Raw genomic sequence first — 24,924 nt, 5'->3', positions numbered from 1 at the left:
CGTAATCAGATCGATGGTGATCACGGACAATCTATATTTAGATATTTAAGGACAAAGGCGTTATCTAGAGATATAAATTTGAAATACTAAGTTGTTATCGATTACAAAAAAAGATTAAGTTGAATGATAGCATCTATGAAATAGGTGGTTTTTGAAGGTGATTGTTTATTATTCTTCAATCACCCAGTGTGCAGTTATAGGATCTGAATGTTCAAAAACTAACCCGGATCACGTTCATTCATTATGTCATTATTCGGAAATGGATGAATTTAATCGGGTCGTATTCATATGATAGGTTCCTTTCTACCCTGGTAGACCAAAGGGGGGAAAATGTGATTAGTTGAAGCTTCGTTTTATTTGTCTATGGTTTTGTAAGTACTTTTATTACCAGTTGCTGTTTTAAAATGAATTTATAACTTAGAAGAGTCAACCGCTCCTATTTATATTCTCACGAAAAAGTGACTGAGTTATTGAACGTATTCTGAATTGTCATAATCAGATATTTTAGGAGTAGCCGCTATTTCTCTTGATATCTATTGGTTTATTAAGTCCACGTGACCTTTATGTTCGAATACCTTTGGTCAATAAAGTTAACCTAGTAAATATAAGTTATTTTATAAAAAGAAATAAACTAAATCAGCTGGATTTTCATATTAAACACCAACAGTAAGCTTTTTTTTATTATAAATAAATGAAAAATAAAAAATGAATCTATTCTAATACAAATATATATTGTTTTTATTTATTTTTTAGATGGCTGATTCAAGTTTAAATTGTCACAGTAACGATTTTGAAGACACGATGATTATGTACAAAAAAGAGGCTAATGCTGTAGTAAGCTTCAATATTGTGTATGAAAAACAAGATGTAATTCAGCCAGTTTTAACTTTTAAACCTGTAATGTCCCATCAAATTTTTGGAGAAAATGAATGTATATTTGGATACAGGTCTCTAGCTATCGATTTATATTATTTACACAATTCTGCAAAGTGTTATGTGAACGTGTCTTCTTCTGGAATAGTTGAAAGTGATGTGTATAAACCTGATAATATAATGGAGTGTCTTAACCCTTGGTTACCTGAAAATTTCACCACTAACAAAGAAGAATTTATCAAATTAATCAAAGAGGAATCTCATGATGTTATTTTCGGTAAAGTTTTGCATACATTTACTGCTAAAGGTAAATTCCATTTACACCCAAAGACTCAAGTAAATGTTACATATAAAATTACTCAATGTGATCTTAAAGATGAAAATTTTAAAATGTTCCACAGTAGATTCGAGACTTACGTTATATGGTTTATTGATGGTGCCAATTATATAGATCTTGCTGATCCCAAATGGGAAATTTTCTATGTTTATGAAGAGAAAAAAAGCCCACAAACACAACAATTATATGTCACGCCAGTTGGTTTTTGTACTGTTTACAAGTTTTATTCCTATCCACAGAATATTAGAAGTAGAATTAGTCAATTTTTCATTCTACCAACGCATCAAAAAAGGGGAATCGGAACTGAACTTTATAAAACAGTATTTAAAGTCTTCCTAGAGGATCCTATATGTACAGACATTACAGTCGAAGAACCAACATCAACTTTCCAAAAAATTAGAGATATTCATGACTGTTGCTTAGTTAATAGTCAGTTAAGAGCCAAAGAAATGTCTATTCTTAGCACTCCTGTTAAAACTGTATTTGAAATAGTGAAAAAACAAAAACTGTGTAAAAAACAATGTCAACGAGTATATGATATCTTATGTGGTTTTGAAGCTTTTCCATTTAAACAAAGTTATGACCAGTTTTTGACTAAGATAAATAAACGAATCCAAAATGAGGTGAAGGATAAAATGAAAACTGCTAAAAGAATGCGTAATCAACAAGGAGAAGCAGTAAGCATATTACTCGATCAAAATGCTATTGCTGAAGCCGAATTCAAGAGATACAAAGAAGATTTAGAAATGGCGATTAAGTACATTGGAAATGTTTTTTGCTAATGTTTAATAAGTCATAGTTACAAAATACTGTATTTAATTATTCATTTATCATGTTTTTTTTAATAAATATATCTTATATATTTGATTTTTCATTTTATTGAATAAAATATTTGATGAGAAAGAACAAAACTTTCAATCACCACAGGTATGTTAAAAGGTATACAAAAGAGAAAGTTCTAGGGAAATAGCATTCAAACAATTGGCTTTTAGTAATACAATTTTAAACATATCCAAAAATAACATACTAGGTCACTATAAATTCAATTTTAAAAACAAAAACTACGAGGGTTGGTTGCAAAATATATACCATTATACAATGAAGATATCAGATAATTTGGTACGGATTCTTGGCAATTTTTTTCTATTTCTCAATTACAGCTTTACTAGGCGATACAGTATATCGTTTAATTTGCCCAACAGCGTTATTAAATTTTTGAAAACTATTCTCATTACTTCAATATATCGCAAACATGGGAAATAAAATCATTTCCCAAGCTGACGAAAAACTACTAATCAACAGTATCTATTTGAATGATCAAATTATTAAATTTTTTTATATCAAACGGATTAGTGCTAAGACAAATGTTCCACAAGGTTCAATAACAAGTTTTGACAACCATATGTCCGAGCTATAGATAAACTTAATGTACGAACCCCCCTTTTTTTGACGTTAAATGTGTAATTTCATGTTGACGTTTGACGTTGGTTTAGAGCGTCAAATGAATCACGTGAGATAATTACGACTCGACTTGTTTAATGCAGCATAGAGCTTCAAAACGCCGAAAAAATATACTACCATTGTCAATAGATTATATATTCAATAATTGCTTAATTAAATTCTTAGCTCAAGTGAGTGAATCGATGGATATACATTATATCGTTGAAGTTATTGATAAAATACTATAATATATTTCACTCGTAGTTCATTCCACTTTTCACAACATTAGTTAACAGCCGATAATACGGTTTAAAAATCTAACCAATGTTTGGTTTTGACGCTGCATCAATTGGAGATAATGCTCCAGTCAAAATTGTACCACGTGACGTCTAAGCTAGCGTCGAGCGTCAACATGAAATGACGTCTTAATACATTTGACGTAACACAGATAATTACACTTAAAGAACGTACCTAGCACAATAGTATAGTATTTATAACTACGATAGATTACATTTATATAATCTGATGAATAGATTATAGAGCTAATATATCACAATATTATTTAGGGTTTTGTACTTCATTTCTATATTAATAATATTGTTAAAAAGCATTATTCTTATTATCAGAAAAACAATGTTTCTACCTTCATCTATGATCTAGAATACCACACGTATATTCAGTATCCCAACTGTCAGTTTATTTATTTTTATAAAGAAATGATTTTCTTGTTATTAATTTTATTTCCGTGTTTGTTCGTAGCATATAATAATTGTATATCTATTATCGAGAAACAAAGTTCAAAGTCTATATCTATGAAATCTGGATTTAAAAATTATGTAATAAAAGTTGGGTTATAATTCTACGATGTCATTTAGAAAAACAATTTTTATAAATTCCACATCGAGACCGAAGATATATTATGCAAGTATACGAAAGGTGTCTTCAGTAAAAAGACAGTTTAAAGAAGTAGAAATTAGAGTTCCTTGGGGTTTTGTAGCTGGAAAATGGTGGGAACCTTACGATGTTAGGCCTATTCTAGCCTTACATGGTTGGCAAGTGAGTAAATAATTATACAATATTTGGGGATTTTTATTAATTTCACACTTAAATAAAAGTATTTCTCATTGAAGATTATACCTTTCATTAAATAAAAAGATTTGAAAAAGAATATTCGATGCAATCTTATTGTTTATAATAAAAATCCTATAATGATCCAATATTAATAAAAGCAATTATTATTGTAGGATAATTGTCAGACATTTGATAGGTTGATACCATTGTTAAATAATAATGTGGGTTTTCTGGCAATTGATCTCCCTGGTCATGGATATTCATCACACTTACCTCATGGTATGGTATATTTTGCCTTACACTATGTTATGGTCATCAAAAGTATATCAAGGGATTTTAATTGGTCGAAAGTATCTTTATTGGGACATTCCTTAGGTGCCATAACATCATTTTTATACTCCACCTTGTTTCCAGCAGAAGTAGATTTTTTAATGTGTTTAGATGCAGTTAAACCTATGGCTACACCTCATCGATATAAATATTTGAGTAAATCTATTGAGGCTTTTTTTAAATATAATGAATTTGTAAATAATTCAACAGAACCTCCTAGTTATACCATAGAAGAAATAGAAGCCTTAGTCGCGAAACCAAATAAAAATTCAATTGATTTACAATATACCAAATATATTTATGAAAGAAATATTGCTCCATCCAAGTTACACCCTGGTAAGTGTTTGTTTTACTTTGTTTACTGAAATTAACAGAAATATAACCTCATATTTGTACATTCCCTAAATTTCCATATTATTTTTCAAATCTGGCAACGTTGTTCAAATGCGATCATAGATCTGAGGCATGTAATAATTTTTGCAGTGTAGAATTATAGTTGCTGTACTGTGAGGAATAATTTGTTTTTCGAAGTTGTCAGTACTGTCATTCTTTATAATTAGATTACTTTTGACATATGGCTGTAAACAAAGTTTGAATTTTGTTATTTTTTTATGTTCCCAGTTTCTTATCTATTGTAAGCTTCAGTTTATTTTTTATTCTGCTTTACTTATCATAAGTTGTGGAAATTGATTTTTTTTTCAGGTAAATACTATTTCACTAGAGATCCTCGACTTAAAATTGGTAACTTGAATACTATTAACCAAAGAGATATTGTCGAAATATCTCAACAACTTACAATGCCAATTTTTATAGCCAAATCAAAAACTTCCAGTTATTACGAACCGAAAGAAAATTATTATGAAATTGTTGATATTTTGAAAAGAGTAAGCGCAGATTGCGATTTTAATTATGTGGATGGTACGCATCATTTTCATTTAAATAATCCCGAATGTGTGGCGAGCATTATGACGAATTTCATCAGGCGTCATAATACTGAAGATAGAAATATAGGGGGCATTAAAAAAGATGTTGTAGTTGACCGTATATGAATATTAATAACGAACATAATTTATTCTTTGTTATCTACCTCGTAAATCGAATTTTTTTATATTTATGGTGTTAATAAACATATTTAAACAAATCGAAGTTATTTTTTTTTTTCAAAAAAAATCAATGTCAAACCAGCAAGTGATATGTGATAATAGATAATCCAAAAAACCCGCGTTAGCTTTTCATGATTTTCTCCAGTAATCCGATTGTTTTGTATTCTGCCCTTTTCCCACCAGTCCCCAGACTATATTTACTTACTAGCCGAAAAAAACTTGTTTATCCCCACGACGGCCATTTTTAAATGGGCATCACCTGATTTTGAAAATTCGTTGGATTGCTTAATTGAAAATGACGTCACGTGCATTTTCACTTTGATCAAATGACTGACTGCTTCTTAGACAAGGACCTAGTCTAAGTTCTACTTATTAAGTATCTATGACGTAGACTTACTAGCATTGTTTGATTGAAACTTCATTGCATATTAATCAAATAAATTTTTTTTATTAATGTTATAATCTAATGCCAGCTACACAGAACTGTCTATTCGCACTAGCAGCCAACTTCAGGCCGTATTTGCATGTTTCTGATTACTTCTTTAATAGTTGAATATTTTCGATAGAATTATGGCGCAGCGTTGCCAAAGTTACCAGATTTTCTTTAAAATTATATTAAAATATTTCTTTCTATAAAAAAGTGTGTTTCTTATAAACTAAATATGCGATAATTGACATGAAGAAAAAAAATAAGAAGCATGTATATCATTTTGTATAAAAAATACATAAAAACCTTTCCCAAAAATTGACGTATTTTTTGAAAGTTATTTCTTTGTCATGTGATGCTAGTTCTGTTTATGGTACTGGACTGCTTTAAAGGCGAAAAATGATGCAGCATGGCTGCGGGTGCTTTTAGGTGGAATTCATGGAATTCACTAATAAAACTTAGGCTTCGGCTTTCATTATTCCTATACTAGATGGCGTTACAGACTATTTTCTAGGAAGTACCCATCAACTGCCGAAAGGAGTTTAATTTTATGTTACTTTTAATTGTTATTCAAACAAAAAAGTTCACCGTAATTTTTGATCACACCTCGTAATTTCGTAAAAGTTGTGAGACCTGCCAAATATTTTTGCCAATATGGCGTCTGTAGTATAGTATTTAAAGTATAAATATGAAACTGTCAGAATGCCGATTACAGAATCGGACGTATTCGTGTACAGTCGGAAAGTTGAGCCGAAATGAACGGTAAATCATGTATAAAACTGTTATATCTTATTCCCTTATAAAAAAATCAGGTTATATAAAAACTAAAGTATTCAATTCGAGTTTACAAACAACAGAAACATAGATTATATCACTGTTTATGATATTCATACTGAACGCATTTTCAGCAATCGTAATTTAATTAACAGTAGAACCGGCAACGTCGGTTTCATCTTATATATAAGATGATGAACGCATTATTTACAACATTCGTAATTAAATTAACTTGAGAACCGGCAACGTCGGTTTCATCTTATATGCAAGATGTTTTTAGATCTTTTTTTTATAAAAAAACTTCCTGAAGAACCAGTGCTTATCTTGTAACTACTGCCCCTGTAACAGGTCACTCATCGTGCGAGTGTTTCGTTTACAAGTTTACGTTTATTTGGGTTGAGTGGATAATCGATCCTCCTTGCGCACATCTAAAGGTCTTTTATTTGAAGTGTGATGAAAAGCGGAATTTCCGACTATTTTTGTAAAATAAAATGAAGGGTTTTGTTCATTGTGGTGTGAAGTGGTGACAAGGAAAGTATGTGGTAATGAAGCTTTGTTTTACTTAATAGACCGTGAACGGGTGGTTGATAAAATTTCCCGATTATAACCTATAGAATGACCTGCTCTTGTAGAGTATGTCGTGTTTATCAAAAATGATATTGTTTAATTGACATACATGTTGAATGTGGTAAGTTATTGAATTTGAATTAATACGGTTGAAATATAAATATTACATTAATTAACAAAGTAGATGAAAAAGGAGATTAGAAAAATAAATATTTACATTTGGGGGTTATACGAAATGCCAATTCAATTTTTTATTTTTGAACTTTTTTATATATTAAAAATAATTAAAAAAAGTCATTGACATGAAAATAATTATAAATAGAATCATTTTAAGACTTATTTGTTTGTAAATGTATTTATACAGGCTGTCTCAATAAAGGTAATTCCGTCTCTAGGATACATAGAAAACTGAAAAATATTTTGGGTTTTCTCAGTAAAAAATTTTCGTAACGTCATCCGTATTCAAGATAAAGGGCGTTTACTCATCCTGCTGGTAAATCCACCATCAAATGTACGAAATATTTATTTCCAATAATCTCCATAGTATAATTAAATTTGGCAACATAGCTTATAGTAAAATTTATCTCTCGGTAATGATCGTGGTAATTCGGTAATGATCGTGTTAACTCGGTTTGGAATCTTGGTTTATAATTATGATAATAATTATAACCAAAACAGTATACGATTTAATTTTTTCTAAATGAATTTTTTCTCGAATATAGCATTAATTTTTTTACAATTTGATTGACTATAATCAATCAAGAGGGGATTTCATTACTGACTTTAACCTTGAAACTATCTGCGCACTGCCTACTATAGAGAAGAATACCCAAAATTACTAAATTGAAAAATTGGCTCAGATGCTCGAAGTAATTATAGTCGTGTCAAAGTTCAAAATATTTTATTTGAAAATTGCTTTAGTACGAATTTGGTTATTGAATAAGCATACAAAATTGTAGTTGGTGAAATAATAATAAGAAATCATTTTATTGATACGAGATGTGTCTAATAAATAACGAGACTCGTGATATAAATCATTCTATTAGTTTTAATGATGATTTATCTTAACTTTAGGTCTATTTTATATAAAATAAGTTTGAAAGTGACGTTTCGACTTAATACTTCTTATTAATTCGATCTCCAATTTTTAGTTAATTATTGCACACCTCATTCATTATTTTCTTCAATATTCTTTACATGGGCCCAATTTTTTCCCAGCTGTCACTTACTAACCATAGAGTTAACATTAAAGATAGACACACTGCCGTTAGAAAGAGAGGGAAATAACATCGGTTTATCATTCTCTATTTCGATTGGAACTCGACGTAGAAATTTGGAGTGGGAGTAATAGTAAAAGAGATCCTTATAATAAATGCAATTTTAAAATATAAGGTGATTCAATTAAATTATTCAATTTTTAAAGTATATATGTGTAAATTTTTTCGAAAAACTAGGATGAGATAAAAAGACACAAGTTTTTTTTGAATTAACTTTATTATTTTTCTATTTAGTACATCAAAACTATTTAAAAAATATAATTAACAATAGAATTGATGATAGTTTAGAACTGAAATGGAATTTGACTGTACTATAATTTGAATCGAGTGTAAATACCCGCCATTTTTCTCCTACGAATATGTGTTTATGCGTTGAACAACTTCCATTGTTGCCAAATTTAATGATAGATAAATAACAATGCTAGGCATTTACACTCCCTATTTTAATTGTTTTGGGGGGAAATAAATGTCCATAGTTACAAAATCCATTATTTCAGATACTATAATGCCGTTTAAGTGAACTGAAAATGAGTGAAACTATAAATAATGATTCTTGGAAAGACACAAGTGATAATGGTATATTCAATTTAAAATATAAAGTGCCTCATGCGCGAAATTCTATCGTGGAATTTGATAGGACAGGAACGCAAACACTTGTAGTATCTCATAAAAGACCAGAAAGAGAAAAAATGTTGATTATGGTGATTATAGCGCTACTAGCGTTTTGCGGAATACTTATGATAATGGTTTTCGATAGAAGAAATCAATCATGCACAGGTAAGATTAAAAATGAAAACACAGTCGAGATATTTGAACATTTTATTCACCTTAAAATTATCAAAATATACTTCTGGCTAAAAAATATATTCATAAGTAACGTATCACCTCGTATTTAATCAAAAATACGTTAACTTTACGCCAATGGAAATTTTTTTTGAATCTCCTAGCAGTAATTTCAAATTTTTCTTTTATAAAAATTGTTTTAAAGCATGTAAACAATTTCATAGGTAGTAATTCAAGGAATAAATGGAAATACTACGGCCCCGCCATCTATGAAGTAGTAGCTAGAGTAGTTTTAAATTTTATGGTAGCTTAAATATGATTACTAAAGACTGTTATTTGTTCTGATGCCATCTAGCGCTAAAAACATCACCTATTCATTCGACATCCATCACATTTTACCGGCAAATTTAAATTTTATTTATAGCGCGAAATTTAAATCTCTTTTCAACGTACAAATTTATTAAATAAACGTAAAATGTATCCTTTTTAATCATAATAGGCGTCAAAGTTGTATATTTTTAATTTAAAACAATGAAATATATTTTTGATTTTATTATTTTCAAATAAAAAAAAATTAAAATCACTCATTCCCTTAATCAACATGTTTATAAAAATGAAATTAAACAGTGTGTATATATATCTGAAGTTTACTTTTAACACATGAATTATTTCTGCTATTCACCGTTAGGGGGCAACACTGAACTACTGATATTTACAAAATATATACAAATAAGTGATAAATTCATTATAATTACATATAAACAGTAATACAGCACATCGTAAATTCGGAATCGCTAGGAAAATATTTCTGTGTTTTGAATTATACGAATATTTGATGCATTTATGGTGGCGCCATCTATCGTGCTAACGAGAAATCATATCGCATTACATTATATAAAGAGGGAGAGGTACAGATACATTTTGATAAAACCTCGTTTAATTCTGCACAAAAACACATTTATAAAATAATAATAAAAAGATTAAATACTTTATAAACATATTCTTAAAGCTATCGTTGCGTATGGTGTCGCCATCTAGTGTCAAATACAGAAATTTTCTAGTGAGAAGTTTCAAAACTGTTCCCAGACAATCTTCTCGCACGTAGATGGCGTCGTTGTATTATTTATGGATACTTGTTTTAAGAAGTTACCTGTACAAGAATTTAGGGTATTATAAGTGGCTAGTTTGGCTACTCCCACATAGGTAGCGCTTGTATTTCACTTATAATACTAATACCTAAATAATGTTTGAATTGGTTCTGTCCAAAATTATCAACATCATTGACTCGTACAATATTTTTCAATAGATTATTTTACGTTTTTAGTAAAAAAGAAAACAATTTGCTTGACGGAAGAATGTGTACGCACTGGTAAGTATAATATAAATAAAATCAAAATTAAATAACGAACTGTATTTGTAGCATCGTCGTTGTTGGCAGCCATGGACCGAACCGCCGATCCTTGCGTAGATTTTTTCCAATACGCATGCGGCACTTGGAACAAAATTCATTTAATACCCGAAGATAGAAGTTCTATAAGTACGTTTGAGGTTATGGCGGATCAATTACAGGTAATTCTCAAAGGTAAGGTATTCATTTATTGAGAAAAAAATCTATCAGATGTTCATAGTTGCATAGTGGCCGCCCAGGGGTCGTTGAACACATAGGCATTCAGATAGGCCCTTCGTGCCCCACTTGATGTCCTTTGGGAAGCCGATCAGGCGCTTTAACTCGAACTCTTTGATGTTTAAACCGCGCTCGCGCGAGTTCTGAGCATTCACAGATGACGTGGCCCGAGGTTTCATCCTCCTCCATGCACCAGCGGCACTCCGGGTCGTCCGTGATGCTGATAGTGTGTATACGGAGTCTCGGATGTCTCGTGACAGGTTTCAGTTACACCATCGGTGAATTCGTCGATCCCTGATTGGCGAGTGAGTCCGCCTCATCTGTTAGATGCGTTACGATAGCTTACCCATTGCTGGTACTATCCAAAAACCAACCAAGAAGATATAAGAAATAACATTGTTTCTAATGTGTGCAGATCTGATCAGTAATTTTTGGTTTACAATCGTAGGGGTTCTCGAAAAACCTATGAATCTCAATGATAGTGAGGCAACGAGGAAAGCCAAGCTGTTTTATGGTACCTGCATGGATTTACGTAAGTATATGTGAACAAATAACGAAATATATTACTTTTTGAATTGCTAGCCTCTTAATTAAAGTGGCAACACTGTTTAAATTACAAAATGAAATTACCAAAGCAAACTGCTATAACTGAAGATTCCCGGGATATGATCGAAACAAGTGAATTTCACTTTATATAAGTATAGTTGTTTTAAATTTCATCGAAATATCGTCAGAAGTAATCTGAAAATATTGATAACGTTCTAAAGATAGATACGGTGCGACAGTTTTGAAAATAATGCATATATTGTAGACAATATTCGTAAAATTGGAGATAGACCAATCAGGGACGTTCTGGATCATCTCGGAGGTTGGCCGGTTTTGAAAAAAAATTGGATTTTACCAACTTTTTCTGTTGAAATGTTGATAGGTTTAATAAGGAGCCATTACAATGAAGGTTTCCTTATCGAGCAGTGGGTTGGACCTGACGATAAAAACAGCTCAGTTAATATCATTCAAGTAAGTTTAAAAAGAAATATATATATAAACAATTATATTTAAATGATGATTGTTGTAGATGGATCAATCAGTATTAGCTTTACCAAGTAGAGATTATTATTTAAAATCTAGTAGTAAAGGGGATTTATTAGCGTATCATAAATATATGACTAATATAGCCATACTGTTAGGTGCCGATAGGACAACAGCCGCTGAAGAGTTGCAAAAAGTCATTGATTTCGAAAAACAACTAGCAAATGTATGTATTGAAACAGTTACTTAATAAAACTCATACGGCACCAATCAAATTCTAATAAAGTGTTTATGAAAGTAATATTAAATCAAATTTTTGACAAAACCCCGTATCATATATTGCAGAAAAACTTATCATACCTCGTATGTTGGTGAAATTTTGAAAAAGTACTTTTCTTTTGAATTATATATATAAAATGGCATCTAAAAGTTTTCTGTATAAAAAATCTTAAAGCTTCAACTGAAAAGCCTGACAAGTTTAAAGAAATTGACCAAGCAAATAAGGTATTTGGCAAGTTATGACTTTTCTAATTATATTTACAATTATGGAACCATCAAAACTATGTTTGAATCTGTAATTTACATTTATATTCATTTTTTTATCATTTTCTTATTCAATGTTTTGTAAGATAGTTAATTTAATAACTTTTTACTTTTTAGAACTTTTTATACATATTTCATAATGATTTAAAAATTAAAAACTCGCCAATGTTTACAAATGCAACAAGTATTCGAATATGTGCCACCCAGCAAAGAAGTGATTACTTTTTATCATTTATATCCCGTAATTCATAATTTTTAAAATTGTATGGATAGTAAAATGATACCCCAGTATACGCTAATCAATTAAATAAGACTATTAAGAAGATATAAACTTACCTCAAGTCAATCATTACACATAAAACAAGTACAAAAAATCACTAAGTACTTGATTAGATTCTAATTTTGTAAAACGAAATAACACCACGAAAAATTTACCACAAACTAAAAAATTAAACGAATAAACACATTCTTTTTTTATTGAAATAGTATTTTAGTTCATTTTCAAATTAGTAACGACAATATTTGATATTTTATCAACACAATACACACAAAAACTAACAAAATAGACACTGTTTACGGTTTAAACATCATATGTCAAAAGTTGTGATCTGACCCATAGATCAACCACATCCTAACTGACCAATCAAAAATGTGCAGTATAACCAACTTAAATTTAGTTTAAAAACTTTATATATAAATCTACACTGTAAAAAAAGTATAGTGAAATATATAACCTCGAAATGTTTTAATAGATTAATTAATTCTCATTATAAATTTGTGTTTATATGCAATATAATTTGCAGGAAACCTTGTTTAATAATTAATTTGATGTGAAATTTTTGTAGGCTTCTCTTCCAGAACAAGACAGACACGATACTAGCGCTATTTACAAAAAACTATCGATAAAAGATTTAGCCATATTAGTGCCAAATATTAATTGGTTGGAATATTTTAGAGCCATATTCGATATAACTATTACAGAAGATGAACCGATCGTTGCTTACGGTCTTTCGTATTTTATCGAACTGGGTAAAATTTTATCTAATACAAACAGAAGGTATGTATCAACATGCTCTGTGTTCTTATTAACATATTCAAAATTTGGTTCTATAATAATCATTTTAAAAAAATTAAGCTCTCCATATTATTATTTCGTTTTTAAATTAAAATTCTTATTGAAATCTTGAGCATATTTTCGCTTTCTTAGCTCTATTTCCACATTAATTTCCACTTTATGTAGTAAAATTGTTGGTAAGTTCTCACATCGATTAACTTTAACAGACTTTCAATTTATTCAATTCTTATTTGACTAATTCACCATTTTTTAGTAAGTTCTGCATTTTTATTTACTCATTTAACGCCTCTAAGTAAACATTAATATTATTAACTGCTTTACTATGATCCTTTTTTCTATAATCTGTTTCCATTGCTGCCTTATTATACATTCATTACTGAATTTATACAGAGTGATCCATAATTACGTATTATGGAGACTTGTAATGTCTTTGTCGACGCATTTATCAGACGACTATCAAAAGGAACGTGTGGAATTTAGAAAAATCCTCCAGGGTGTTTTATCCGAAAGACACCGTTGGGCGCAATGTGTGGAATGGACGAATAAAAGAATGGGCATGGCTGTAGGTGCCTTATACATTAGAGACAATTTTGATCACTTGAGTAAGGTAATTCGGAGCTAATTGAAAAATACTTTGCAGTGCATGTTTTCTAATATTACAGGAGACTGCTCTTGAAATGATACACACAATTCGAGAAGCTTTTAATGAACTGCTAGAGGAAAATCATTGGATGGACGATGAAACTAGGAAGGTTGCTAAACAAAAAGCTGATGCTATGAATGAAAGAATCGGTTACCCTAAGTTGGTGGTTGATAAGGAAGCTCTTCGTAAAGAATATGAGTCTGTGAGTCAATAACTTGTCCTCCTTTCCTATCATTTATCAAAGTAGAATTTGATATTAATTATCTTGTGTAATGAACTACCCTGTATATGTTTATCTCATTATAGCTTTGTTTATAAAAAGCACTTATCTTTTACAACAGGTATTATTTTCGTTTTGGAATGTAAAATGAATCCTTTAAATCTATGCTTTATGTATAATAGATATTTTTGTTATAATTTTTTTTCAGCTTAACATCTCTAAACACGATTTCATGCTGAATGTACTTAATCTCTTAAAATTTGAAGCTAGACAAAATTTGGAGAAACTTCGGCAGGAAGTCGATAAAGAAAGATGGTCTACTGAACCTGCAGTAGTAAATGCTTTTTATAATCCTAATAAAAACGATATAGGTGAATATATACATATAAATACCTTAAATTTTGTCCATTATTTTGTGTTTAGTAAAATAAAGTTTTTTTTTATAACCTACACTACAAATACATAAAGAATTCAGTTCATTCTACCTTAAACAAACTTAAACAACTTTTAGGTTAAGTTTACATAAGTAGAATATGGATGACAAATATTCTACAGCGTCGCCACTTCGTAATTTTTTGCAGTTGTTTGCATAAATTATATTTTACTTACTGTGGTGACATTTATTACAAAATATGAGCAATAATTATAATTGTTTTAACTATTTATGAAAACCTATAAAAAACAGAAAAATTAATCAATTATTTATGAAAAACTACAGAATACAATGGCAATAAATCTGACAATATAATGTAATTTCCCCCTATGTACGAGTATTGATTTCAGTTATACTTTGACTTTGGAATTTCCTTCAATTACTTAATTATTTCTTTCTATGTTGTCAGATTTTTTTGACGAATTTCCTTCAACTTAGTGACAAATCTATTATATCTATTTAGAACAGAGGAGAGTTGCAACCATAACAAAATATTTAACCAAAAAATTATATATATACAAACAGAATATTTATCTTGTTTGAGAACAGTGGCGTTGCTAAAATTGATTTTAATAAAAATGAATATTGCTAAATATAAAGTTTTGCATTAAAATCCTTCAAATTTCGATAGAAATATCAATCCACATTGTTGGTTCAAAATTCTTCATATATATGTGTTTCTTTAAATTCTGGCATTATCTCTACTTTATCGACGTTAAGCGCGGCAAAATTCAAAATCAAAGAATAATTTATCAAACAGTTGGACTCGTATAGACATGAAGTAATTTCAAATCGAAATTGTATGAATGGGACATAGAAGGATTGTTTATGCTTTATAATAATAAATATTTTTGATATTCATAGATAATCTATTGTTTTTATAGTTTTTCCAGCGGGAATTTTACAGCCTCTGTTTTATAGCCAGCATTTTCCCAAATCTCTAAATTATGGAGGTATTGGAGTGGTTATAGGACATGAAATTACACACGGATTTGATGATAAAGGTATCTTGAATATATATGCCAAACTATATTTAGTTTCATCACTTGAAATCAGTTCAAATAATCTTCATAACATTTAGAACATTATCTGTTAACATAACCTTCACATTTGCAGCATTGTTATCTCAAGTTTTTAAACATAACCTCACATTTGCAGTATTATTATGTCGAATTTCCAAACATAACCTCACATTTGCAGCATTGTTATCTAGAGTTTTTATTTAAATTTAGGACGACAGTTTGATAAGCACGGTAATATGATGCAATGGTGGAACAACGCTACAATAAAAGCATTCCGAGAACGTACGCAGTGTATAATAGATCAATATTCAAAGTACAAAATAGACGAAGTCGGACTTTATATAAACGGTAGAATGACTCAGGGTGAAAATATAGCCGATAATGGTGGTCTTAAACAATCTTTTAGAGTAAATATTAAATCGCACTCTGTATATTTCGAATAATAATGTTTCAATTATTTGCAGGCTTATAGGAAATGGGCAGCTCAGCACGGCGAAGAGTTCGATCTTCCGGGTTTAAATATGACCCACGATCAATTATTTTTTCTGAATTATGCTCAGATTTGGTGCGGATCTATGAGACCCGAAGATGCTTTGACTAAAATAAGATCCAGTGTTCATTCGCCAGGTCATATTCGAGTTTTGGGACCGTTATCTAATTCTAAAGATTTCGCAGAAGCATTTGGATGTCCTGAAGGTGTTCCTATGAATCCAAAGAATAAGTGTAGTGTTTGGTGAATGAATATTGTGACAGTCAGTGCCTCGATATAAATAAACCTCGAAATAATTCAACGTTTTATCACCAATACCTTCCAAATATACCAACTTTATTCATAAAACAGATACCTACGATGTATTAATCTATGTTCTATACCAACAACTGAATGAATGTAAATGTTATCTGAAATAATATTTTACCGTTCTTAATATATCCGTCGTTAATAAACGCCTTTTGTTTACGCACAGAAGAAGAATTACGAGTCGAAAGGACAACACGATACACTAATTATCAGAATAAAATTATTGTTACTTACTATTTACTGACTTATTTCCTGTAATTTATAGCAATTGTTAATTTTATTTTAATAAAAATATTTTAAACCCTAATTTATTTTTATATAAAACCTATTTTTCCAGGAAGAAATTGATTACTTAATGACAATATTAAGCCGCTCTTAATATTTTTGTCGTTAATAAATGCCTCACGTCAAAAACAAGCGACAAGATCGCGGTTTATTTTTATTGTACAAACTAACCTGTAAACAAGAATTTATAATAATCATAATTAGTATTTTAACTAATTTGAATCATGTCTGGAGGGATGTTATATGGCGGAGATGAAATAGGTGCTTTAGTTTTTGACCCGGGGCATCATTCTTTAAGAGTAGGATACGCTCAGGAAGATACTCCGAAAGCCGAAATACCAGCTATTGTTGGTGTTGCTCCGGAAGAAGTTAAATTAGAACCAGAAGCTAAACCAGACGAAAGTAATGTTTCATCAAATGCTCCAAGTAAATCGATATCGCATATAAATTATTCCAAGCGCTAACCTGGTTTTTTACAGATTATAAATATTATATTGATACGACTTATTTACATTCCCCCAGACCAAATATGGAATTACACAGTTATATGAAAGAAGGCATGATAGAAGATTGGGATTTATTTGAGAAAATAATGGATTATTCCTATAGCAAAGTAATATTGAAATATATTAAAATTTTACATTTAATTTCGAGTCTTTTTTTAGATTATCCAATCAGAATCTCAGTTTCATCCAGTTCTTTTCTCTGAATCACCGTGGAATCTCCGTCAAAAAAGGGAGAAGTTAACTGAATTGATGTTTGAGAAATATAAAGTACCTGCGTTCTTTTTAGTTAAAAATGCAGCTCTAGCAGCTTTCGCTAACGGTAGAGCTACTGCATTAGTTGTGGACAGCGGTAATATTCTTAATTATGAAATAATTTCATGAAATTTGTATTATAAATATATATTTGTAGGTGCGACTCATACAACTGCGGTTCCAGTATTAGACGGATACGTTTTGAATAATGCTGTAGTAAAATCTCCACTTGGTGGTGATCTATTAGTTTTGAGAGCTAGAGAACTGTTGGAAAATATGGGAATTGATCTGACACCTACACCGCTAATAGCTAGCAAAGAAATCGTCAGAGAAAAAGAAAAACCAAATTACACCAAAAAGAAATTAACTTTTCAACCTACCAATTCCTGGATCACGTATATGATTAAGAAAACTGTTCAAGACTTTCATCAGAGTGTATTACAGGTAAAGTTTATTTGTTTTATTATCCATGGGGCAAGGGGAATAAAAGATAATCAATATTTACAAATATTATTTACATTTTGAGGAGTTAGGTGGGTTTCAGGGTTGGTTTTACTATTTTTTTAAATATATTTTTTATTTAAACAATTCAGCATATTAGAGTACACATTTAAAGAGTATTTTGTGAAATTTTTATATAAAAATTGTGGAAGGTCGGGATGTGATTCTTTCTTATTATTGGTCTACAGCGTTTATTAAAAATCCCAGTATACATCCAAAATATAGGATAAAATCTGCAGGTTAGCCTTGTTTATCTAGAACTGGGCCAGCATAATTGTGGTTCAGGAACTAATCGCTTTCCGAATAAGTCTAGTCTTCACTTACGTTTGGTTTGAAAAACATAATTCCCATGTTTATTTCACCCACATTCACCAATAAAATGGATTTCCTTATTTATCTTCTTTCTTCATTTGCCGTTTTTAATATCTTTGTGAAATCGAAAAATTTTGATCCCAAATTTAATTAGAAATGTACCTTAAAAATGGACTCACAGATTCAAAATATTTATTTATGTAGGTATCTGAAAATAGTTACGACGAAAGATCCGCTGCTAACGTTCCAGCGGTACATTACGAATTTCCATCGGGGTACCATCAAGATTTCGGTTCAGAAAGATTCAAAATAGCCGAGGGGTTGTTTGAACACGCCATGCTTGGAGCTGGTTATATAGGTGAGTTTTTTTCTTAAATTAACATATTTACTGTTATTTCTTTTTTGTTTTAGCTGCTACTAGTGTGGGAATGTGTGATGTTGACATTAGACCAGCATTGTACAGTTCAGTGGTGCTGACGGGCGGTAATACTTTGGTACAGGTAAGATTTTTACAATTAGATGAGCTATGGCGTGAATCTACCTTGATAACATACCAGCTCGTCATGATTCAACGAAAGGACCTTTTGGAACCAATTGGCAGAATAAGAAAGAAATATTTTCAATTGTTTTAGACCTCAGTCTTTGACACCCTGTATAGTAAAATATGAATGAACTTAGAATGAAAATTTCCATTTTGGGGTCATTTTCTAACGTTTTTATTTGAAAATTATCGTTCTAGAATTGTTGGATTTTTTGAAAAGTGATTGTTTCTGATTCCATCTCGAAAACCTATAAAATGTTGTGGTATCTGTCGTTGGGCGGAATGCTCTCGGGTTTTATTTTTGAAAACTGAAGCTCTACAGTTTCCGTTTGACTTAGCTTTGAGCTTTCCAGTCCCTGCCCAGATGAATTGAGTGGTACACCTCTTCTATTTTATTTTGCCGGTGTGTATGAACTCTGAGACTTTCACCCTCCACTTCCTAGTGGAAAGTAATTTAACTTTGTTTCGCTAAAATATTCTATTAACGATGACATTAACTTTTATTTACAGGGATTTAGCGATAGATTGAGTAGGGATTTGTCTTCGAGAATTCCTGGTTCAATGAGATTGAAGATGATCGCTGCGAATGGTACAGTAGAAAGGAGATTCGGAGCGTGGGTTGGAGGATCAATTTTAGCTTCGATCGGTACCTTCCAACAAATGTGGGTCTCCATGCAGGAATATCAGGAATGTGGAAAGACACAAATCGACCGAAAGTGCCCTTAAAATAAATATTTCACTATTTTTTATACACTTACTTGATTAATATTAAAATTTTAGATATTTATTTACGAGTTTTTTTTTTAAATACCGAAATGAAATGATTATCTGTTGATTAACGTTTACTTTGCTTAATATAGTATTACATATACATTCGAAAATCATATTTAAAATAATATTTTATCTATAAAGATGACTGCTTACTATTAAATAATTTCAACAATACAATTCCATACTTACTATTTAAATTGATTTAAAATTGAAATAAGCACGATTAAAATTAAAACAGAGTGAGACACTCACTAAATTTTATCATAGACACCTAATTTTTTTATTCCTACAAGTTTACTACATACTGTATATTTTTTTTTGTTTTTTTTGAGTATACTAGAGGGCGTAGTTTAGAAAATTTGACCGGTAAATATGAGAAACAACTACAAATATGTCTATTTTCCAATAATTTCATTTCCTATCTCGAAATCTAGAGAAAAAAGTCAAAAATAATCAAAAAAGAAATAACCGAAATGTCCTACTGAGAAGGAGCATGTAAATAAAACATACGACGATGATGAATGGCGAAGGAAAATAATAAAATTGTAACCAAAATAACGAATAAAAAGAAAATGTATACGGAAAAATTTATTTAAAACAAAATCCAATAGACTAACCTAACCTAACCAAACTATTATAACTAGAAAACTGATGAACACACTATAAACCTCATGTTGTCCACCGTCTTCCATTTCAGCATTTTATTACGGCATTTTTTTAAAGAAATTAGGATTTTTTAAAACTTTTTTAAGGATAATTCTTGGTTATCATGGTTGTCCTTTGAATGCCAAGTGATTATATCTCACACAACGAAACTGATAATGTTTATAAGAAAGAAGCAACCTTTTAATACAAGAAAAATTGCACTAAATACAACTCCGTGAGATTCAAAACGAGTCTAAGTTCGGAAAACTGCGCTAGATACAAATTAATGCGAATTAAAATGCTTCTAAGCAAGGAATAACCTTTTAATGCAAGGAACACAGCACTAAATACATCTCGGTAAGATTGATGAAGCTTCTAAGCAAGAACTACCGTTAATGTAAGGAAAAAACACCAAATTCTATTCGGGGGGGATTGATAATGCGCCCAAGCTATCTTTCACTACATGAAAATAGCCCAAAATATAACCCAGTGGGATTTTACCTTTATTCCAAAGGAAACAAATACTAATTTCGATCATAGGAAAACTGCATTAAATACAACTTGGCAGGATTAATCAAGGAGGAATCTACTTATTAATTTAAGGAACCCTTTAATAATGATGACAAGCAAGGAACTACCTTTTGCTGTATGGAAAATTACTTGGGGGGGAATATTGGATCTACATGAAAAAGGAAAAGAAATTATTCCGGTCAAGTTTCTTCTTGGAAAAACAATATCTGGCACGTATCTGAACTGGCAGTTTCAAAATAGCCCTCAAATTTTGAAATCTACCTAAAATCTATCTGCCCCTGTGACAATTATTATATTATATAAATTTTATAAGAAAAAATGAAAATTTTCTTTTAATTCCTCTAAAGACAGTTTCTTCAACAACAGAGGAATAATTGGCAGATAGTTTGATTTGAAAATGTCATGGATTTTAATAACTTACTCTAATCGATAAGATAAAAGGTTTTGAAACAGATAAAGTTTGGAACAGGATATTTTGTTGTAGTTTTGTTAAAAAACAAAAAGGAAATTCAACATCTGGTCTCATACAATCCACTCCTTCCAATGTACCTAACCCATTTAATAACATCATGATCAGAATAATTTAGTTTAGGTTCAAATACTTTCAGATATCGAACTTTGAAACCGGAAGGAGCGAAAGGGACTTCGAAGTTCATGGAAATCGGCGGACGAGTCCATTTTTTCTTAGTATCAGTTTCCAGTAGTTCTATTTCAGCGGATAATTGAGTTTCCTTCATACCAGCCATACGTTTAATCCTACAAATATTATTTTTAATTACCACTAATCAAATTTATGAAAAAAATCACTTACTTCCATACTATAGCGTTTTCTGAAGCTTTATACTTAGCCTTTCCTTTTAAACAGATTAGTTGGACCCCGGATGTATTCAAAGGGGTTGGAATTTTAACTTCAATCTTTTGACCTAGTAATGATGGTTTGAAGTTGCTCTTTAGTACCACTTTAACTTCCATTTTAGTTCTACCGACTTCACGCACCAATGGGATAACACGGAATGGAAGAGATATGTCTTTGGTTGTTCTATATCTGAAATAAAAACATGTTTCTATTTCCAAGTTCCATTTTCGGATCGAATTATTTGTAATTTACCTCATGAGTTCAAATTCTCCATCGGGTGGTATAAAACTAATGGAATGTTCTGTTTCAAATTTGCTCAATTTAACGCACTGATGAAATTGGCAATCGTCTATTACAACAACTGGTTTTCCAGAACGAGCAGGGTCCGAATCTGTAGTAGTTCCTTGAAAATTTGATCCAGATGAAACAGAATTGAAATTTGAAATAATAATCTCAAATTTGGGATTTTTGGCAATAAATAAGTTACGTACAGTATACCTACCAAGGTCTTGTTTAATTATCGATTTTGGTAAATTAAAAAAAAAATACACCAAATGCCATGACCTTTCAAGTAGATATCACAGCGTTGAACTAACAAGATCATAACCCAACTCTATAAATACCTTGAGTATGACCTTTAAGTGAATATCACAGCTTTGTACAAAAGAAATTATGATCCAACACACCAAAAGCCTTGGATATGACCTTCAAGTTTATACTGCAGCTTTACAAAAACAATATCATGATCCAAAACATCAAATTCCTTGAATATGACCTTTAAGTAGATAGTAGAGCTTTGCAAGATCATGATCTAGCACATCAAATGCTTTGGAATAATCCAAGGAGGCGAATTTGACAGCCTTCTTCTTATTCAGTATTATGTTGTTACTGATATTCAAAATTGTAGTTTCTGTACTATGCCCACTAAGGAATCCTGACTGTTGCACAGTAAGTAGATTAATTCCACATAAAAAATCACTACAAATCAATTATTTACTTTAAGTTCTATACAAACTTCCATAATATGCACCAAGTGATTTAGTACTGGTGGCAAACAGGATTTAATCATCTGTAATGTAAGAACTTCACTTCAAGTTGAGGAATTGATTTAGGAAACTTCATAACTCAATCCTTTCTTGATATACAAAGGATTTATTAAATTCGAAGAGTACTAATCATTGGTCTTATGCAATCTTGTGGATGGATTAGGGGAAGTTTTGGAATTGAAATAGATATTGAAGTGATTATGTATCATTCAGACTCTCCAGAAACTCACGATTTTCTCTTCTGACCAGCTTAAATGTGACATTTCATGATTAATTGTTTCACAAACTTACCCAAACTACCTTTCCCTTTGGCTTCCATAACAATCTTATCATTTATACCAAATTTACATTCAGGCATACCAGAAAGATAAGATTTCATTACCACTTTACCTGCTACATGAGCAGATAGAACTTGTCCTGAAAAAAAAACAAATTAATAAAATAAATTACTTGAAAATTGTTTGAATTATTACCTTGCGGAGACATTAATAAATTAACATATTCCAAAACGTCTAAAAATAATTCGTTTCTACGATATTTGATGCCTTCCCTTCTCCAACCAATCTGTCCTGTAACTTGCGATGTAATTTGTGCTTGTTCTTCTTTTGTCGCAGATTTTATACCTTGTTGAGTGATGAATGTTTTCAGTACACCCGTATCAGTATTTTGGGGATAACCAAAATCTAGTATTTCTATAATAAATATGTTATTAAACGAAATTTAATGACATATTTTTTAATTATATCAAAACTCACCATCTAATAATTCGTAGATTAAAACAAAGTTGTTCTTAATGTTTTCTTCAGAAATTTTTCCAAAATAAGATTGCATAACCTCGATTATTTTCAATAGGAATTCAAATACCATGGCGGCATTAACATTTTGTTTGGTTACAGCAGCTATCCATATATTTGCTCTCTAATAATAACATACATATCAATGAAATTTATAAAATGATTCATATATACTAACTTTTATATGAAAAAATGAGGTTCTGGCAATATTGGTGACAGGCGATCTAACTTGCTGTCTGGCATGAATTACGTTAACTCTAAAAGCATCAACTGCATTTCTCCCAATATCATCTCGGTATACTCTAGAAATGAGTACCTCACCTTTGTGATTATATACAAATAACCCACCAATCATCTTGGTAGTGTTAATCTGAAATTAGAATAAATGATTTTTAAATATTAAAATATACTTTTAATAAAAAAGTTTGAATGTATTCGGAAATTTAAATGGAAAAATTTAAGTACATATTAAGATAATTAAAATATTTAAACCTGAAATTTTGAAAATTTCATTTAAATAATCTTACAATTACCAGATCCGCCCACTAGTTGGGTCAATAGGAAAATATATTGAATTTATCTAATATTTAAAGATTTCCTTACCTCACGTTAGCATGACCAATTCGCAGTCGTTGATTAAAACTAAATGACTTTAATTCCGATTGATCGCAATCAGAAATTAAAGTCTTTTTTTTATTAATTTTCCATATCCACCAACTTTTGACGTTGCTCTTTGCTTGGACAGTGTCAGATTTAATCGAAAAACAATCGATTCTAATTCGATTTTACAATTTCATAGTTAAAGCTAATAGTATATCAATAATCGTGAAATATATATTTTTAATAAAAGGAGCTAGACGAAGTACTTCTACCTGTACCGCTTAATATAACACTCGTTAAGCTCAATGAAAGCAAACAGAATAAACTTTGTTATGAAAATATATCTGTCATAAATTAACAAGACACAGAACACAAAAAAGTCTTGACAGCGAACGCTTAACATGTTCTCGGTTGTTACAATTACCGATAGTTACAGTTACGTCCGCTAAGTGCGACCATTATATATTTTCATTGACAAAATTGTTATCGAGTATTTCGAGATATGATAAGAATCGATTCTGATGTATGCAACTTGAATTACACAATTGTTTGACTGATTCTATATATTTAAGGGGTGATACAACATTGATTTTTTTACCAAGGATTTATGCTGATGTTAAATGTGGAAAAATAACGTTAATAATAGGTACAAATTGCCATTGTAATATTCTTATTTATTATAAAAATAGAATTGAAAAAAATTGAAGTGTATTGATCGTTAAAGTGTACTTGAAGTTTAGTGTAAATGACCTGTTGCAATTCTATGAAAGGCAGTGTACGATCGAAAGTAAGGTTAAGATACCTCGATGTCTGTATAACTGTTATTTATTTTTTGAATCAAATTGTGTGACTACAAAGGAATTATTAGATTAATTGAACTATATTTTTAGTAATTTTTAATTTCAATCAGGTAG

At 30.5% G+C, this 24,924-nt stretch overlaps 5 protein-coding genes and 1 long non-coding RNA gene across 6 annotated transcripts; 4 read left to right on the top strand and 2 right to left on the bottom strand.

The window, feature by feature from the left end:
* The first annotated feature begins 502 nt into the window (after positions 1 to 502).
* Positions 503 to 2,077, top strand: LOC130897995 (histone acetyltransferase type B catalytic subunit). The gene is made up of 2 exons (XM_057807006.1): positions 503 to 666; positions 754 to 2,077. The coding sequence occupies exon 2, from the start codon at positions 754 to 756 to the stop codon at positions 1,990 to 1,992; it is 1,239 nt and encodes a 412-aa protein (XP_057662989.1). The 5' UTR covers positions 503 to 666; the 3' UTR covers positions 1,993 to 2,077.
* Positions 2,078 to 3,302: 1,225 nt separating this feature from the next.
* Positions 3,303 to 5,197, top strand: LOC130897996 (probable serine hydrolase). Its single transcript, XM_057807007.1, has 3 exons — positions 3,303 to 3,706; positions 3,895 to 4,387; positions 4,754 to 5,197. Exons 1-3 carry the CDS (start codon positions 3,515 to 3,517, stop codon positions 5,098 to 5,100), a joined length of 1,032 nt encoding a protein of 343 aa, XP_057662990.1. The 5' UTR covers positions 3,303 to 3,514; the 3' UTR covers positions 5,101 to 5,197.
* Positions 5,198 to 6,526: 1,329 nt separating this feature from the next.
* LOC130897993 (neprilysin-1-like) lies at positions 6,527 to 16,677 on the top strand. The gene is made up of 14 exons (XM_057807002.1): positions 6,527 to 7,043; positions 8,697 to 8,976; positions 10,307 to 10,351; positions 10,403 to 10,564; positions 11,055 to 11,138; positions 11,418 to 11,623; positions 11,682 to 11,861; positions 13,024 to 13,235; positions 13,644 to 13,860; positions 13,916 to 14,098; positions 14,325 to 14,487; positions 15,434 to 15,553; positions 15,782 to 15,978; positions 16,036 to 16,677. Exons 2-14 carry the CDS (start codon positions 8,727 to 8,729, stop codon positions 16,306 to 16,308), a joined length of 2,292 nt encoding a protein of 763 aa, XP_057662985.1. The 5' UTR covers positions 6,527 to 7,043; positions 8,697 to 8,726; the 3' UTR covers positions 16,309 to 16,677.
* On the bottom strand, positions 9,005 to 13,026 carry LOC130897999 (uncharacterized). Its single transcript, XR_009059815.1, has 2 exons — positions 12,515 to 13,026; positions 9,005 to 11,588 (listed from the first exon to the last, which is right to left on the bottom strand). It is a non-coding gene; the product is annotated as an uncharacterized LOC130897999 (long non-coding RNA).
* Positions 16,678 to 16,789: 112 nt separating the features above from the next.
* On the top strand, positions 16,790 to 19,554 carry LOC130898101 (actin-like protein 6B). The gene is made up of 7 exons (XM_057807146.1): positions 16,790 to 17,081; positions 17,135 to 17,268; positions 17,321 to 17,510; positions 17,571 to 17,857; positions 18,431 to 18,584; positions 18,638 to 18,726; positions 19,278 to 19,554. The coding sequence occupies exons 1-7, from the start codon at positions 16,880 to 16,882 to the stop codon at positions 19,491 to 19,493; spliced, it is 1,272 nt and encodes a 423-aa protein (XP_057663129.1). The 5' UTR covers positions 16,790 to 16,879; the 3' UTR covers positions 19,494 to 19,554.
* Positions 19,555 to 19,596: 42 nt separating this feature from the next.
* LOC130898100 (AP-2 complex subunit mu) lies at positions 19,597 to 24,332 on the bottom strand. Its single transcript, XM_057807145.1, has 8 exons — positions 24,014 to 24,332; positions 23,589 to 23,780; positions 23,372 to 23,534; positions 23,090 to 23,308; positions 22,908 to 23,033; positions 21,823 to 21,973; positions 21,526 to 21,759; positions 19,597 to 21,470 (listed from the first exon to the last, which is right to left on the bottom strand). Exons 2-8 carry the CDS (start codon positions 23,763 to 23,765, stop codon positions 21,224 to 21,226), a joined length of 1,317 nt encoding a protein of 438 aa, XP_057663128.1. The 5' UTR covers positions 23,766 to 23,780; positions 24,014 to 24,332; the 3' UTR covers positions 19,597 to 21,223.
* Positions 24,333 to 24,924: the final 592 nt, after the last annotated feature.

The sequence above is a fragment of the Diorhabda carinulata genome, chromosome 9 (genome assembly GCF_026250575.1).
Source record: "Diorhabda carinulata isolate Delta chromosome 9, icDioCari1.1, whole genome shotgun sequence".
NCBI classification, from domain to species: Eukaryota; Metazoa; Arthropoda; class Insecta; order Coleoptera; family Chrysomelidae; genus Diorhabda; species Diorhabda carinulata.
The sequence above is the reverse complement of the archived record's forward strand: the minus strand, read 5'-3'. Positions and strand labels throughout refer to the sequence as shown.